This window comes from Chroicocephalus ridibundus, chromosome 10 (genome assembly GCF_963924245.1).
Source record: "Chroicocephalus ridibundus chromosome 10, bChrRid1.1, whole genome shotgun sequence".
Taxonomy (NCBI): domain Eukaryota; kingdom Metazoa; phylum Chordata; class Aves; order Charadriiformes; family Laridae; genus Chroicocephalus; species Chroicocephalus ridibundus.
Genome location: NC_086293.1, coordinates 22,370,630 through 22,388,231, shown reverse-complemented (window position 1 = coordinate 22,388,231; position 17,602 = coordinate 22,370,630). Strand labels below are relative to the sequence as shown.

Below are 17,602 nucleotides of genomic sequence, written 5' to 3'. Positions count from 1 at the left end.
CTTTCCCCTTTGATGCTCTGGCAGGGAGGGCAGCGTGGGCAGGCGGGGGGGATGCTCGGGAGGCGGGGGGAGTCCCCCGATGGGGGGGGAATCCCCCCCATCGGGGGACTCCCCCCGCCTCCCGAGCATCCCCCCCGCAGGCCCTGCAATCCTTCCAGGAGAGGAGGCCTGTGGAGAGGGCTATGGATTTGGGCAAAGCAAAAGGGGCAGCCGGTGAGGAGCGGCAGCGCTGCCGAGACACCCAGGGGAACTCCCCACCTCCACCACCACCCCGGCCCCTGCGCAGCCAGGAAAGAGCTAAGCTACAGGGGCGTGTGGGTTACCCCCCTGGCTGCGCCCGGGCTCGGCCGGTTGGTAGCCGGGACCCCTCCACCCCCCCCGGAGCAAGGGCCAGAGCCGTGTCGCTCCCCGCCGGGCGCTGCCCTCGGCGCCGGCCCCGCGGCCGAGCCCGGGCTCTGCGAGCCCTATGCAAATCAGGGATCGAGGCAACGACCAATCAGCGCCGCGCCGGCGGCGGCGGCAACCAATGGGAAGAGGCGGGCAGCGGGGCGGGCAGGGATATCCGCGGCGCGGCGGCGGCGGCGCTGGCAGTGCGGCGGCGGGCGGCGCGCAGGGCGGAGCGGCGGAGGCGACGGCTGCGGGTAAGGGCGGCGCGGCAGCGGCGGGCGGGGACGGTGGGGCCCCGGCCCGGAGGCGCGGTGTAATCGGCGTGTTATCCTTCCCCGCAGGCGCCGGGACCGTCTGTGTGTTGCGGCGCTTCTTGGGAGGAGGAGGAGGCGGCGGCGGCGAGTGGCCGCTGCCTGCCGGCCATGTCGGGCCGGGGGAAGTCCGGCGGCAAAGCGCGGGCCAAGGCCAAGTCGCGCTCGTCGCGGGCCGGGCTGCAGTTCCCCGTGGGCCGGGTGCACCGGCTGCTGCGGAAGGGTAACTACGCGGAGCGGGTGGGCGCCGGGGCGCCGGTGTACCTGGCGGCGGTGCTGGAGTACCTCTCGGCTGAGATCCTGGAGCTGGCGGGCAACGCGGCCCGCGACAACAAGAAGACGCGCATCATCCCGCGGCACCTGCAGCTCGCCATCCGCAACGACGAGGAGCTCAACAAGCTGCTGGGCGGCGTGACCATCGCCCAGGGCGGTGTCCTGCCCAACATCCAGGCCGTGCTGCTGCCCAAGAAGACGCAGAGCTCCAAGAAGTGAGCGCTGCCCCCCCCACCCCCGCCCCTTACCTCCTCCCCGGCCCCCTCTTCACTACTGTCCTACCTCCCCTTACAAGGGGGCTGGGGTTCCCTTTCCTGCCCCCCCCAGCCCGGGCTGGGTGGTGAGCCCTGGCAGCACCCCGCCGGCCCTCCGCTAGCCCCCCAGCCTGGGCTATGGCTGGGTGCTGGGGGAGCATGGGTGAGGTGATGCCCTGCTTGTGCCCCCACCCTGCCCCTCTTCCTTCTCGAAGAAGTGTTTTTGGAGGAGGCAGCTGGATCACAGCTGTCGGCAGTGATGGCGTTTGGAGCCGCATGGTTGGGTCACAGTGCTGAGCTGCTGGTAGCTGCTGAGGATTGTTTTGGCTGACGTGGGGATGGACATGGGCACCCCTAGCCACCTCTCCCCTCTGGCAGCCCTGGGGCTGTGCAGGGCCCCCCCAGCTGGCCCCGCTCACCCTGCATTAGGATGGGACTTGCTGCTGCTGTGCCCCCTCCCAGCAATGCCATCCCGGCCGCACTGCAGCGGGGAGGGCAGGGGGCTGGAAAATGTGAAAAGGAGGAAAAGTTTCTCCATTGGCAAGAAGTGACTGTTAGTTTTAGTTTGGTTCATGGTAAAGCTAGTGCATTGCCTACTGTAAAGAAGCTCTGGTCCTATTTATTTTAAGGTCTCTTATTTTGGGGTACCTCCCTGCAAAGTCACCTTCCTGTGGCTCCCTGGCTTCGTGGGTGCTGGGGGGCTCGGTGGTCCCACACGCCGTGGGTCCCGCTGGCGGGGTGGGGTGGAGGCTGCAGTGACAAATCCCCTCGGAGAGCGTCGCAAGGTCAGGCGCCCGCCGGGAGCGGGAGCTGCCATCTTCTGCTGTGGCTCCCCTCCTCTCCCGGCTGCGGAAGCCCTTCGTCTCGCCGAGAGCTACCCTGTACCCTGGTTGCACTTCTGGAAATGACATGCCGTGTCTTTTTTTGTTGTTGTTGTTGTTCTTGTTGTTTGTTTGTTCAACACTACTTCTGGTTCTGAGAAATAAAGCGATGATTATATCTGTTAACTGTAACCTTCTATGGATTAATATTTCTTTTTAAAGGCAACCCTAGAGTTTGTATTAAAACCCACTCTTAGCTAGTACTGTATTTATTTAATGGCTGTGTGGATAATGTGCGAGCATGGGGGCAGGCTAGCTGTCCCGTGACACCTGGAATAGCTGATGCAGAGACAGCTTTCCTCGCTGCCCAGAGCAGCCCGCTTCTGTGGAGGCCGATAGTCGTGTGCATGCGGCAGTGTCTGGGCAATCGGACCATAGACCTTCATAACGTGTTTTTTAAGTTTAAAAAAAAAAAAAAAAGAGCAATTTCTATTTATGTGCTGTAAGTAGCATGTGTTCGACCTATTGAATCAGCTGTTAATCTTGTGGATGAAGTAACTTACCCTGGCTCTGAGTTTATTATTATCTAGAGTAGATGAACCTGGATGCTTGTCAACTGGTTTTATGAAGGGGTTTTTTTCGCTCTGTTGTGGAACGTGGAAGCGGTGTGTTCGTTAGTGTTGTGCTAATGGGGGTGCGGACATGTCCTGCGGTTACGCTGGGGTACCCTGACCTCGGGTGGGTGGGGGGCACCTGGCCACAGCCCCCCCGGGATCTTTCTTACTCCTGTAAAGTGACTGTTAATGTTGGCGAGGTGGGGGTGAGGGGTTTCCTTCCCGTCCACCCGGCGGTGGCTGACATGTCTGTATCCAAGTGTCTTGTTCTCTTCCCTCTTGTTTTCTCCAGGACCAGCGTTTGGTACAACCCGAGAGTGCTTTGTATTTCTTAGAAAAATGCAGAACTTGTGATACTGAAAAGAACGGTGCAAACCAATATCTGATTAAACTGGTTCCCTGTCGAACGTGCTGTGTCTTGTCACCTCACCGAACTACTGACTCTAGCAGCGGTCTGTGGGAGCCGGCTCTCTGGTGGCATCCTGATATCTGGGCTTGGTTTTCCCCAAGTGGGGAGGGACTAGTAAAGCACCACATCTGACCTAGCAGTGGTCCTGCTTGACCTTCACTCTGACGAATGGTCTTGTCCTGCCCCTGGGAGTGGATAAAACCCTTCTCTGGCTCTTCTCCCTGCTAATGGGAATGCCGTGTTGCCTGGTCGCTCTGTCACTAGCACCAGGAAGCCTGAGCTGCCCCTGAGCTGGCAGCAGCAAAGGGGGAGTAAGGCTGGACCCAGGACCCTCCCCAGTGCTGGAGGTGCTTTCCCCACCCCATGGGCTGCCCAGGACCCTCTGGGTGACCTTGCAGGCAAGTAGGCAGAGATGGGCTTGCGGAGGTCAGGTGGGAGAAGCTGATCTGATGAGGAGAGGAGGAGGTCTGGAGATACTGGGTGTTGGACACCCTCTCCCAGTGTTGGACATCTCCCAGTTTGTTGCGTTGGTGCCTGGTGTGCAAGCCAGAGTTGCTCCTGGCTTGGGTTTGGGAGGAAAGGTTGTGGGAAGCTTAGATACCTTCCAGTGGGGTCAGGGTTGGGTGCTGGCGAGGTCTGTGCTGGGCTGTGGAAGGTGTTGGGCAGGACTGGAGCTGCTGGACTGGTCTCCGTAGGGCAGTGCACCTTCTGCCCTGCCAAACGTGCTGTCCAGAACAGAAGGCAGAAAGGAGGATTAAGCAGTTGAGGGTGCCCTGGGGCAGGGAACGGGGACACGTCAGGCTGCTGTGCTGCACGCCTGGGGCTGAGTAGCTCTGTAGCCACCCGAGCTATTGTGTGGCTCTGCCCAGGCTGGTGGGGTGATGCCTGCAGCTACGACTAGGAGCTGGTGACACACGTGGTGCCCTTGACATTGAGCTCCAGCTGGGTTCTGAACTTCCAGCCGTGTGATGGACTGTCTGGGAAAGCTGGGCTGTTGCAGACCAAAGGAAATCCTGTCCGTCTCGCCAAGCGTTGCTAAAGCACTTGGCCTTTATCACCTGCTAAACTTCACATCTGAACATCGTTGTGACCAGGACAGTGCAAGTCTTGGTCTTTATTAGAAAGCTGGAGTGGACTTTGCCACCTTCAAGCTTGCAGCTCCAGAGAGAGGTCTCTCAGCTTCTTGGAGCAGTGTTGCTGGTCCTGGCTCTTCTGAATGCTTTGGAGCACCAGAGCAGTTGAGCTCATAAAATAAGGACTTGGCTGAGTAGAGCCTTCCCAGAGGTCACAGGGGCCTGAAAGGGTGTTTGAGGGTCTTTGCTTCCCTGGAGGAGGGGGCAGGGGGCTGCAGGGCTCTTCCCCTGCCTCCTCTTGAGCACTGAAGGCGAGATAAGCCCAGACCTGGAACTGAAGCTGTCTTCTGTGCCTCCTGCTGTGTGCAGTGGAGTCTCCACCAGCTGCGTACCTCAGCTCTGGAACTGGCTGTGTTTGGGTGATGAGACTGGAGTCACTGGCCCTTGGGGCTTGGGTTTCTCTCCAGTGCCTGGCCCTTGTGGCTAGCAGCACCCATGGGAGCTCGCATGGGGATGCTCCAGCATCACAGCTCCTGGCAGTCTCCACCTGTGAGGTGAGATGCTGCTGGCCCCTCTGACCAAGAGGTCAGAGCAGGTCCTCCAGCTGGACCTGCGCGGTGTGTTGCCCTGCTGCCTTCCCCCTGCCGGGCAGCCGGAGGCTGGCTGACTGCCTGCCCACGGGAATGCCACCCGTGGATTACCTTCCTGGTAACGCTCCTTCGCAGTGGAGCAGTTTGCCTCAGGTCAGCGCTGAGGGCAGAGCCGTGCCCTTGCCGAGTCGTTGGCCTGACCACCCCTCCTGGGGCACGGGGCCGCCCCTCCATCTGCTGCTGTGCTTACGCCAGCCGGCTGCTGGGCTGCGAGGCTGGCCAGACCTGGGTGATGGCAACCCCTCCAAAACCTGCAGTGTCATCTATTGACTGAGGAGACAACTGCAGATCGTTGCTGGGATGCAGCCGCTCTCCCCCGGTACCCGAGGTTGCTGGCAGGCGCCCGGGCTTGGTGTGGGATTCCTTTGGGCAGGGGGACGGTGGCAGGTTGGACCCAGCAGCAGCCTGTCCTACGTATAGCCCCGGAGGGAGGCTGCAGCCTCCCAGGAGCAGAGTCTTGCCGGCCTCCTCCAGGGGCACGGCTGGCTTGTCTGAATTCAGCTGACTTTTCTTCAGGGAGTGAAATTTGCTTCCCTTCTCCCTGCTTGTGCTCCCACGGGCACAGGGATAAAGCTGCTGCTTTATCAGGGGGGTTGAATGGGCCCTGGAGGATGGGGGCTGCTCCTTTCCTGGCAGTGCCGAAGGGGTTGTGGCTGTCCCCAAGCACCGTCCGGCTGCTGTTCCCCTGCCCCCTCCTCGTGGGGGCCTCGGGCATTGGGCTGATCCGTGCTGTGCTCCCCAGGAGCACGTAGATGCTCTGAGCGCAGCACCTGGGAGGGGGCGGTGATGCTCCTGCTTGGTGCCCTCCTCCCTCTCTGGTGGAGGCAGCTGAGCTGGACCCTGCTGTGAGGCAGTTTTTGGTATTTTTGGGTGACAGCCCGTTCGGTTCGACTGCAACACCTCCTGCCCCACTCCCTGCTGGCCCCTTCCCCCCCCCACCTTCCCCACACCCCCGCTGTGAGACGGGGTCCCCGGCGAGCAATGCTTGTGTCGCTGCGGGCTCACCCCGCGCCTGCAGAACAAGATGGCCCAGATCCTCGGCAGGGCTTTACGCAACCTCGCTGCTGCCAGCTATAAATAGGCGCAGCCATGGAGGCGAGGAGGGGCTCCACGGGGTGCAGGCCGCGGCTCCGAGTGCCTTACACCCCCCCCACCCCCGCCGCTGATGCCCGGGGCACAGCAGGAACCGCAGATCCCGGGGGAAAGGCCCCCGCAGCTGCGGGGAATAGTGGAGGTAGGGGTGCGTCCTGGGAGCTGCCCCCTCCCCCCCCCCCCCGCCTCCAATTCGGGTGCTGCGGGGGGGGGGGGGGGGGGGGGGGTTGTCCCCATTCACCGCATCCACCATCCCCCCCCCCCCCACCGCTCAGCCAAGCGCAGCTGCGCAGCGACCGCGCTCCTCCCCAGCCGCCATGGCCGGGGAATCCTCGCTCCGCTCGTCCTGCCCTTCCTTCCCGGCAGGCGCGGCTTCCCACCCGCCCCCATCTCCCTGGAGGCCGGGAGCAGCGCCGCAGCCCCCTGGGCCCCCCCTCCTCTCCTCCAGGCTGGGCTGCCACCCACCCCCGCCCCGCGCCTCGCCCCGGGGGCTCCGCGGCCCCGGCCCTCCCCGCCCCGCAGGGAGCACACCACAGCTCTGACGTTTTTTAACAATTTATTTGAAACGACGATAAATGAAAAGAAAAAAAAAAAATACGAAAACGAAAAAAACCCCACCCCACCCTCCCTCAAAAAAAACAAAACAAAAAAATCCCGAAAACCAACCCAAAACCGATTTGAAAAAAAAAAAAAAGAAGACTGACACAAAAATTAAAGGCCATTGAAGATGCGACCTGAACCGGCGGCCCCCGGCTCCCCCCGCGGGCCGCCCCGCCAGCGCCGCCCCTTTAAGAGCGCCCCGACGCCGCGGCAGCCAATTGGCGCCCAACGGCCCGTTGCCATGGCGCCGGGGCCGGCAGCCAATAGGGGGCGCGGTGGCTTTTCGAAATGGCCGGGCGCAAGCAACGGGGGCGCCCGGAGGGAGGCGAGGGGAGGGGAGAGGCGGGCCCGGGCGGCGGGAGCCGGCCCACGTGGCGCGGGGGGCAGCGGGGGCGCCGCCGCCGCAAAATGGCTGCTATGGAAACCGGGCGGGAAAAAACCCTGTGAAGCACCGGGGAGGCGGGGGAGGGGATGGCAGAGAAGGAAAAGGGGGGGGGGGGGGGGGGAGGGGGGCTGGTCGGGAACCGTCTACACGCGGGGAGGGGCACGGCCGAAAACAAAAGGGCGCGATCGGGGACAAGCCGCGGGGTGTGGGGGGATGGAAAAAATAAGGCGCCGGGGAAGGGGAAAGGAAGGGGGGCTGGGGCAGGCGCGGCCCCGCTCACCGCGCACGGCGGCGCCCGCGGAGCCGAGTCAGCAACACAAAGACAAAGCGGGTCCCCTGGGGTCCGTCCTCAGAGCAGTCTGTGCCGCGGGGCTCGCAGTCCGGGGGGGTGGGGGGCGGCGGGGGGGCTCCCCGCGCCCCGCTCTCATGCCTTCCTGCTCTTCAGCGCCTTGGGCTTTGCCGACTTCTTCACCTTCTTGCCCCCGGGGGACGCGGCTCCCTTCTTGGTGGCCTTCTTGGCTTTGCCCTTGTCCTTCTTCGCCGCCGCGCCACCGGCTCCCTTCTTGTGGGATTTCTTCTCGGGTTTCTTGCTTTTGGTCGCCGGCTTCTTCTCCGCCCGTCGGGACGTGGAGGCCGTCGCCTTCTTGTGGGACTTGTGGGCGCTGCTGCCCGCGCCCCCCTCGCCGCCGCCTTCCAGCTTCTTCCTGTTGAGCTTGAAGGAGCCGTTGGCTCCGGTGCCCTTGACCTGGAGCAGCGTGTCGTTCTGCACCAGCGCCTTGATGGAGTACTTCAGGTAGGTCCTGCCGTTCTGCTGGTCGAACCAGGCCACCTTCTTGGCCTCGTTATAAATCTTGGCCAGCGAGGAGCCATTGCGCTCACCCAGCTTGCGGATCGTCTCCACTACCAGCTGGCTATATTTGCCCGGCTGGTTCTTTTTCTTGTTGTTCTTCTTCTTCTTCGACGGCGACAGCGAGGAGCTGCCGCCGCCTTTCGCCTTCTTAGCGGCGGCTTTCTTCTCCGGGGCGAGCGGCACCTCCTCCGCCTCGGTCAGGGGCAAATCGGCTTCTTCCAGCTCCACCGACATGGTGGCGCGGGCGATAGGAGGGAGGCGGGGGGCGGGCAGGGGCACAGCCGCGGCGTGGCGGAGGCCCGGCGCGGACGCGCTGCTCTCTCTGCTCTCCGCTCGCCTCCGCGCCACCGCCGCCGCCGCGCTCTGGCGGGGCGGGCGCCGCCGCCGCCCTTTATATGGGCGCGGGGCGGACCACGTTGAGAACAACAACAGCCTGGTCCGCCGCCAGCTCCAACTTGTGCTTCTTGGGGCCCTTTCGCGGGGCTCCCGCGACGCCGCCGGGGACCCCCCCGCCGCCCCGCCCGCTCCGCGCCCCGCGCCCGGACGCCCCCCAGCCCGCCGCCGCCCCCCCGCCCCCCGCCGCGCTCCGCCCGCCGCCCCCCGCCGCGATTTCGGGGGCGCGCCCGGCGCGGCGGCGGGAGTGAGGAGGGGGGCGCCCGGTGCGGCGGCGGCTGGGGCCCAGCGGCGGCCCCCCCCGGCGTCGCCGCCGCCGCCGCCCGCTGCCCAAGAGGGGCCGCCGCGGGGGGGGGAAGGCGGCGGGGGCCGGGGGGGGGCGGTGGCGGCACTGGCCCCGGGTTCTCCGGGGGGAACTAACACAGGCGACGCCCTCCCGCGGTCGCCGGCAGCAGCGCGGAGAAGCCGCGCTGAGGCCGGGGGTCTCCGCCCCGGCGACGGGGGCCGCCCCCCCACCGACCCCCACTCTCGCGGCCGCCCGGACGGGGCCCCGGAGGGGGGAGCCCTGCGTGTCCAGTGTGCCCCCCCCCCCCCCTCCGGCGGGCATCGCCCCGCAGCGGAGGATGCGGGCAGCGCGGCTGGCCAGGCGGGCTGGAGGTGGGGGGACTGGGGGGGGGACCCCCGACTTGGCACAAGTGCGTGGGGGGGGGAATCGCCGCCGCTCCCCCAACCTCTCCGTGCCGCGGGGTGGGGGGGGGCGGCTCCTCGCCCCACTGCTCTGCATGGGCCGGGGGGAGGGGGGGCAGCAGCGGTGCTACGCGCCTCCCCCCCCCCCCCCCCCCCCCAATATACCCCGCCCCCTCAAATCCCACCGCGGGGAACGAGGCTTCCGGGGGGGGGGGGGTACACAACACCCCCCGCTTTGCAGAGCCCCGGGCCCGCGGCCGGAGGGGCCCCCTCTTCCCCCCCCCCACCTGGGAGTGGGATCCATGTGCCCCCGCCGTAGGTGGGCCGGGGGTTGGGGGTGAGTGCGCGGGGGCGTCCTCGCAGCCGGCACACGCGTGTTCGCCGGGGTCCGCAGGCGTGTGCCGGCACACTGGGGGGGGGGGGGGGGAGGCACACGCCACGGGGGTGTGCACAGGCTACACACCCCCCCACACACACATATGCACACGCACACACGCGTCCAGCCCCCGCACACGCTCTCGCACCCCGCCCCCTGCTCACGCACGCCGCGCCGAGCCCGCACAGCCCCGCCGCCTCCCGTTCCTCCTCCTCCTCCTCCTCTGCCCATCCCCCGGCCCCTCTCCGCCATTTCCCTCGCCCGGGCCCCCCGCCGCCGGAGGGGACAAGCCCCGCAGCCCGCGGTGTTGGGGGGGTCCCTGGACCCCCTTGCCGGGGCAGGATCCTGCCCGGTCTTGTGTGTCCGTCCCCCCCCCCCCCCCCCCGCCTCCGTCCTGCAGCGGGATGTCCCCCCGAGGAAAGGGACACCCCCACCCCCCATAACAGCGGGGTTGTGCCCCCCCCCCCCCCCATAGCAGGCGTGCTGGCCAGGCACCCCTGTGATGAGTTGCGTCCGGCCTCTGGGCGCTGCGAGGTGCTCGGGCGGGGGTTGGGCGGGGGTTGGGCGGGGGGGGGGGGGGGGGCCCGCTGGGTGTGCTGGTGGGGGGAGGCGGCCCCGGGACCCCCAAAGGGAACCCTTTCAGCCCCGGGGTGGTCAGCATCGCACCCACCCCACCCCCACCCCCCCCAAAATACAGCGCCCACCACCCCGCCTGCACGGCTGCAAGGGGTGGGGGTGGGGAGGGGGGGGCGTGGGTGTTCCGCATGTAAAGATACATGTGTGTGTATGGAACATGTGAGTGTCTACGTGTGTAGCGCTAACGCTGTCGCCAAATGGAAACTTACAGCCAAGCTGCTATACGCTGTGGCTGGATAGAGGGGGTGTGCGTGTCATAGGTGTATTATATAGATGTAATATATATATATATATTATTGTGTTGTTGTTATGTATTGTAATACCTATATGTAAATTTAAAAGAAATGCAAGCGCACACATGCACATAAGCACCTGGGTATTTATTCTTAAAGTATTGACATAAGCCTATAAATATTTAAAGAAAATACATAAGGGGGTGGGGGGGGTAGGGTGCGAGAGGGGGCCCGGGCAGTGCCACACTCTCACGCGTGTCCCTGTGGCCGTGGGTGCCGCCGGCGCAGGGAGCGACACGGCACGGCGGGGGTGTCTGTGCCAGCGCTCCCTCTGCCTCCCCCCCAAAGAGGCGGTAGGGGACAGAACACGTGTGTAAATATATGAAGATATAAATACTTGAAGAAATTATATGGGGAGGGGCTCTGTGTGTGTGTGTGTGTGTGTGTGTGTGTGTGTGTGTGTGTGTGTGTGTTTCTCAGAGGGTGGGAGAAAATAGCCCCAACACACACACACACACGTTCTCTCCCTATATGTACATATATACTTATATAGCCACAGAGCGCGTCTTGTTCACATACACCCCTCTCTCTCTCTCTCTCTCTCTCATATACATCTATACATACATAAACAGAGCTGGTCACATACGTCCACGCTTCTCTCACACGCTCTGTCTACACATCTCTACACATATACTGGGAAAGCAAGCTGTTCTCATGGAATTATTCTTGCTGTATGGGCAATATAGGCATATATGCATATACATTTATGAACATATATAGAGACGCATTCCTCGCACACAATTCTAGCTTGGTATATATGCATATATACAGCATGAGAGGGTCACACACAGTTCTCTGTCGCTATATATGCCTATATATATACACACACATTCAGGCATATATAGAAATGGGGGATGAGAGAGCGCGTGCTGCTCAAGCACACAAGCGATAGTCTCACTATACACACACACGTATGTAAGCATCATGTATGCATATATACTGACACGGGGGTGACACCTCTCTCTCTCACACTCTCTCTTCTCGCTCGACCTCTCTCTATTCACACACACACACATATATATATATATACACACACACGCGCTGAGCGCGAGCGGGCGATACTCCACACACAGACACACACTGCCCCCCTCCATGTACAGACTTGCATATATACATCTATATACTATAGCTACATACTTCTCTCGCGCTATATACATCCCTATATGCATATATACATGCACACACAGAGTGAGCGAGAGCAGTTTGCACGCAATAGTCTCTCTCTTGCTGTCCCTATATAGAGATGTACGCATATGGACTTGAGGGAAAGAGCAAGAGCGAGTCCCTCTGACACACACGCACTCTCTGTCGCTCGCTCTGGCTCTCCCTGCCCCATATACACGGCCAACCCCTAGGGCGCATAAGTGTCTGCGGAGGGGTGTGTATATATTCCCTCTCTGTACGGATATACGTGTGTAGAGAGCGAGCGAGAGTGTCTCACACACACAATGCTGTCTCTTTGTACTCAGATGCATATATATATATACACACACATGTATACTTACATATATACACAGAGAGGCTGGTCAGGCAATTCTCTATATATGCATATAGACATATATAATTAGCGCTGCTTATACACACACTACTCTCTCTCCATATACATCTATATACTGCGTTGTTCTCACACACACAATACTCCTTTCTCTTGCTGTATTTATACATGTATATGCTAGACAGAGTTGTTCACACACACGCGCGCACACAACTCTCACTACGTATATATTTAGGGAGAGAGCTGTTCACACACAAATTCTCTTGCACTATATACACACACACACACACACACACACACATATATATAGTCATCTGTGTATATAGAGAGCTGTTCTCGCACACACACCCCCTCTCACCGCTCTCCCCCATATGCATATATGCAGACACACACGCGCATGCATGTATGCTGTAAATATATATATATACACACACACACACACACACACGGAGCTATTCGCAAGCACATCATTCACTATATATTTATACATACTGTATACCTGGGGGGGAGAGAGACGCGCACAATTCTCTTGTTATATATAAATATACATATATAGGCATATGTACTTTTTTATATATAGACACACACTCAAAGCCGTTCACACACACAGATAATTCTCTCACGATATGAAAAAATATGCGTATATGCATATATAATGAGAAAGAGACCCGGTCTCTCTCTCTCTCTCACACACACACAGAGTCTCTTGAGGGAGAGCTGCACGTATGCGCATATATACCTATATACAGAGCGGTGGTCACACACACAGAGGTCACTGTATTTATATACACACAGATGTATGCTTGTATAGAGAAAGGGGGGGGAGAGCTGTTTAAACATAAAAAAATAGCCTCTCCCGACACACACACACATATGCATATACACACACATATATATATATATATATATATATATATACACACACACTGGAATGGGGGGAGAGAGCTGCTCTCTGACAGACACACACTCTCTTTGTGCTCTCTCAGCATGCACACACATACATACATATATATATATATACACATGTATATATAAAAATATACCCACAGAGAGCCCACATTTCACACGCAGAGACACACTACCCCCTCTATAGAAAATTGCGTATCTACAGCTGTACGGAGAGCTGTGTGCACACGAATGCATGTGCAATACACGCGCTCTGCCGTATGTATAGATACATATATACAGGGAGACTGAGCCGGTCGCACACGTTCTCGCTCTTGCTGTAGCTATATATTTACACACACACACACACACACACACACACACACATTTTCCACCACTCTCCCCCCTCCCTCCCGGCCAAGTATAATCCCTGGGGTGTATAAATGTATGCATATATATGTATATATCTCTATATATTCTCTCTCTGTATGCCTAAGCGTAAGTAGAGCTAGCAAGAGCCGTTCTCACACACACTACTGTCTTTTACTATATATGAATCTAGAGATGCGCATATACACACATGTACACACAGAGAGCGTGTTCACGCGCAGTTCTCTATAGATACATACGTAATTGGAGCACATACTGTTTACACAAAACCACACAGTTCTCTCTCTATACGTATGCATACGTATGTATATACTTAGCTGTTTTCACCCACGGTACTCCTCTCTTGCTATGTGCATACATGTATATGCGCATATATATATCTGCATATACACATGCACGCGTTCTCTATATGTAAAGAGACTGGTGTTCTCACATGCACACACACTGCTCGCTACATATATATACACTCAGAGACCGGTTAACACAATTCTCTTTCTATACACACACACACGTATATATTTATATACATACATATACACAGAGAGCCAGCTGTTCACTCACACAATTGCACGAATCACTCTTGCTGTACACCCCCCCCCCCCATATGTATATATACACATATATACTTAGATATTGGGGAGGGGAAGAGGTAGTGCGTCTCTCACTCTCTCTTTCCCCCCATCTCTCCCCTGCGTATATACATCATATATACATATATACTGAGAGCTGGTCAGAGAACTGTTCTCACACACACAATGCCTTCTCGAGAGAGATATATATACATGCACACACGCATATGTGCATATATATATAGAGACTGTTCGCATGCATACAAACAAAAAAAAATCTCTTTTTTTATACACACACACACACACACACACACACACACATATAGAGGCATATATAGTTTGAGAGCCGTGTTCACACCCTATCCCAACCCTTCCCCCCCTTCTCTATTAATCTGTCTATAGGCACATGTATATATATATACACACACATATATATATATACAGGGGGAGAGCGTGAGGGCTTTTTACACACACACACACACATATATACCCCCTCCCCAATATATACATCTATCCTTAGCGAGCTGTTCATGCACGCATACATATGCAATTGTCTCTCTTGCCATATAGACACACAAAGTGAGCGAGAGCCATTCACACACAGTCTTCTCTCCTGAGATGTGGCTGTATATAGTGTGTGTGTGTGTGTGTGTATATATATATACACACACAGATATATTTGCCTACATACTTTATTTGAGTCTTGACTTATATATGTAACTAATTGTGTGCGTGTCTGTATTTTCTATCATTCCCTCTGTCTTCCCCTCCTCCCCCGAGAGAGAGAAAAAGACCTACACAGAGAATGGTTAGAAACACACCACGGCCCCCCCCCCCCCCCAAAAAAAAATAATAATGCATGTGGGATAAGTGTGTGTGTGAGGTTGTGATCTCTTCCACCCCATATGTAATATCTGGGATGCATATATATATATATATATGTCTGTGTGGTATCAATCTTGATATATATTCTGTGTGTGTATATGGAGAGAGAGCACAAGGGAACCGGTCATTCCCCCCGCCCAACTCGCACGCAGCTGTCCCCATATCCCCCTCTACATGGAATTTATTTAAATATTTATTTCCGTGTCTGTATTTTCTTTCATTTTGCTCTCCCCGCCTCCCCCCTTCCCTCCCCCTCTCTTTCTCACAGAAACAGCACAGCTAAACTGCAGACACACGCACCCGCACGTATATGACCTGTTTATGTATATACACCACACAGAAATACATGAATAAGATATAAATGTGTCTAAAAATGTATATAAAACACACACAGCGTGTGTAAAGATAGAGTGTGTAGTACAAAGTGTGTAAACACAAAGTGTGTAAATATAAAAAAATATAAAATATGGGGTGGTATCTGCGTGTGTAGACGGAGAGGGAGAAAAGCCACACATGCAGCCGTACAAATACCAGCGTGTAAGTATAAAATAATTTAAAATGCGTCTGAGAGTGTATGATCACCTCTGTCTCTCTATATACGGGCTGATAGACAATACATGGGCAGACGCAAATGTTTGTGGGGGGGGTATATCGATATCTATAAATAAATAATTAAATGCTTTTTGATAATTATATAAATAAAATATATGGGTGTAGGCGTCTGTACGTGTGAGGTAATTTTTCCTCTTTCTCTGAAAATACAGGTATACGGAGCAATACTGCCCGTTGCCCGTGTGCACGTGGGCAGGCCTGCAACCGCGGGCGTCTGGTGAATGGCAGCCTGTAACTGAACTCCCTCGTGCTCTGTCTCGAGCCGCGGGCTGTGCGTCCGCGTACGTACAATATAGCGACACACACGCGCGCGCCGTGTCCGTGCTGCCTTGTCTGCACTCTCCTGCTTGCTCTTTTGCTCCCTGCCTCACAAACGACGTGTCTCCGTGCATCCACGTACACGTGCGCATCCCTGCTTCCGCAGCTGGGTTTGAATACGTAACCCACACACACGCGCGCACAGAGGTGTCCAGCTAAAAATATTTCTGCGTACCCACAGATTGCTTAACATATGTCTGTGCTTCCATCACAGGTTTTTTCCCCCCCGGGGGTGGGTGTCGGGCGGGATGGAGGATGGGGTCGGTGCGCATGTGGGTGCTGGCGGCGGCAGCCGTTTGGGGCTCCAGGTGCGCGGGGACGGGGCTGGCACCCTGCCCGCCCGCCGTGGCCTCTTCCAGCGGGCACGGGGCTGGCAGGAGGGTTTCCTGCTCTCCACGGGCTGCAAGGCAGGCGGGGTATCCAGCCCCAAAGCCCACCCGGGTGCCGCTGCCGGGGCACGCACCGAGCTTTCCCGCCCTGGGCTTCGCAGCTTGGCATCCCCATGCTGCTGCTTTCCGTGCGCCGGCGGCCAGTCTGTCATTTCTCCCCCTGCACAGCCCCGGCAGCGGAGATGCGGTTGCGCGATTCCCCAGCTTTGCCGTTTGCGCCAGCGCCTCGCCAAACACAGCTGCCTTGGCAAGCGGCTCCAAGCCCTCGGCAGCCACAGCCAAGCCCCACACCTGGCTGCCCTGCCGCAACCTCGCAGGGTTTTACCCGCTGAAAAGGGGCCAGCGTCACACCGCTTCGCAAATTCAGGGCGCTGGCTGCTGGTATCGCCTGTTACACGCGGGGTGGATCGCCTCGCCTCGCACCAGCCAGCCTCCTTCTTCAGCTCTCTCCCTCCTGCCCGGCCAGGACCTGGGCAAAGAGCAAAACCAGCCCCTGAGCTCGTCCGAACACCTCAGCCTCTTCCAGGGCCAGGTTTTCTCCGCAATTCGCCCAGCAACACCATCGCCGCAACTCAACAGGCAAAAAGGTCAGCACAGAAGGAAGAGCCATGAGGCCTCACTGCTGCTCGGAGTGGTACCCTGCCCTTTCAGCCGGCTCCTCCAGAGCACAGGGACGATAAGCAATTTTTGCAGGAACACCAGTCCCCATCTGTGACGCCATCAGCCCAAGTGTAACAGCAGGGCGCTAATTCTCACAGCACTCGCCTCCTGCGCTGGTTTTTGTACGTTTGTGTGCATTTATATCGTGTTCCCATCTGCAAGAACATCGGTTTGTAGGTGGTAAATGGAATCCTCTCTTTCAGCATCTATAACATGCCACGGCAAGGAGCTCCACGGCTGTCCTACCCCCTTGGCCTCGTGTCTCTAACAGTATATTCGAGGACATTAAACACAGCCTCTCCGGGGCTCATCCACAGCTCCACCACCCAAGGCCAAAGCAGCAGGATGCAGGTGTAGAGTTAAGACCCTCCCCTTTCCCCAAAGCCATCACTTTGTAGTTACTGCTCCCCCCTCCCCCAGCTTGGCTTTCTCCACCCTAGAACCGCACCCACAGCAAACCAGCGCAGGGTGATGCTTTAAATGGAGAGGAGAAGGCCCAAGTCTTCCAAAAAGACGCAGACAGGAAAGTGGTGCCACCAGGACACGTTGCTATTGCAGAGTAGTTATTTGAAAGTGATGTGGACAGCATAAGCCCAGTCAAGTGAGAGGAAAGCGTGATAGGACAAAGACATAAAATAGGATATAGAGCACAAAGACTGTTAGAAGGCTCTTGAAATAACTGGCCTCATTTCTCTATACTTTGTTTTCCATCTTCCCATGGGCAGAGCGGTAGTGAGCTGAGCCTGGCAAGCGCAGGGCCATGCCCAGAGCTTCTAGAAATTAAAGGCATAACCTCGACTAGGCTGGACCAAGGAAAGGTCCTTAATTCACTCTAAGGTACCCCAGGCCAGCCTTGCTTCTCCTGCGGCTGAAGCACCTAACCGCTGAGCTGGGAAGGGTGCGGCCGGCTCTTCTCACCAACCTTCCCCAGAGGAGGGGAGCAAGAGCTGTAACAGCACTTCCCTCCTCTCCATCCTTCCACAAAGGTTTTCACATGCCCAGGACAGGGATGAAGGACTCCGTGCTCACAGAAGAGCCATCCGACCTAGTGCCGCTGCAGGCAGCTTCAAGAGAAGCAGAGGGTTTAGCAGCCCTACCACAGCCTGGGGTCAGCCGAGCAAATAGAGCCTGCTCAACCCACTCTTGAAAACCAATCTGGAAGGCACAGACCTCCTAATAAGGAGGAAGCACAAACATCCTCCAATTAGCAGGCACTGGCTTGCTAAAGTGGTGACTAGACAGAGGAAAAGAGAGCGTGTTAGTGAAGGGGAAAAAAAGAGAGTCAGAAACAGGAG

The 17,602-nt window shown here is 57.9% G+C and overlaps 2 protein-coding genes across 2 annotated transcripts; one reads left to right on the top strand and one right to left on the bottom strand.

Moving 5' to 3' along the window:
* Positions 1 to 552: 552 nt before the first annotated feature.
* On the top strand, positions 553 to 3,067 carry LOC134521338 (histone H2A type 2-B-like). The gene is made up of 2 exons (XM_063347617.1): positions 553 to 641; positions 729 to 3,067. Exon 2 carries the CDS (start codon positions 810 to 812, stop codon positions 1,188 to 1,190), a length of 381 nt encoding a protein of 126 aa, XP_063203687.1. The 5' UTR covers positions 553 to 641; positions 729 to 809; the 3' UTR covers positions 1,191 to 3,067.
* Positions 3,068 to 6,507: 3,440 nt separating this feature from the next.
* On the bottom strand, positions 6,508 to 8,191 carry LOC134521672 (histone H1.10). The gene has a single exon (XM_063348381.1). The coding sequence runs from the start codon at positions 7,951 to 7,953 to the stop codon at positions 7,294 to 7,296; it is 660 nt and encodes a 219-aa protein (XP_063204451.1). The 5' UTR covers positions 7,954 to 8,191; the 3' UTR covers positions 6,508 to 7,293.
* Positions 8,192 to 17,602: the final 9,411 nt, after the last annotated feature.

What these genes read in the sequence shown, in the direction of transcription:
- LOC134521338 (XM_063347617.1), top strand. Translation starts at nt 810, where the DNA reads ATGTCGGGCCGGGGGAAGTCCGGCGGCAAAGCGCGGGCCAAGGCCAAG.
- LOC134521672 (XM_063348381.1), bottom strand. Translation starts at nt 7,953, where the DNA reads ATGTCGGTGGAGCTGGAAGAAGCCGATTTGCCCCTGACCGAGGCGGAG.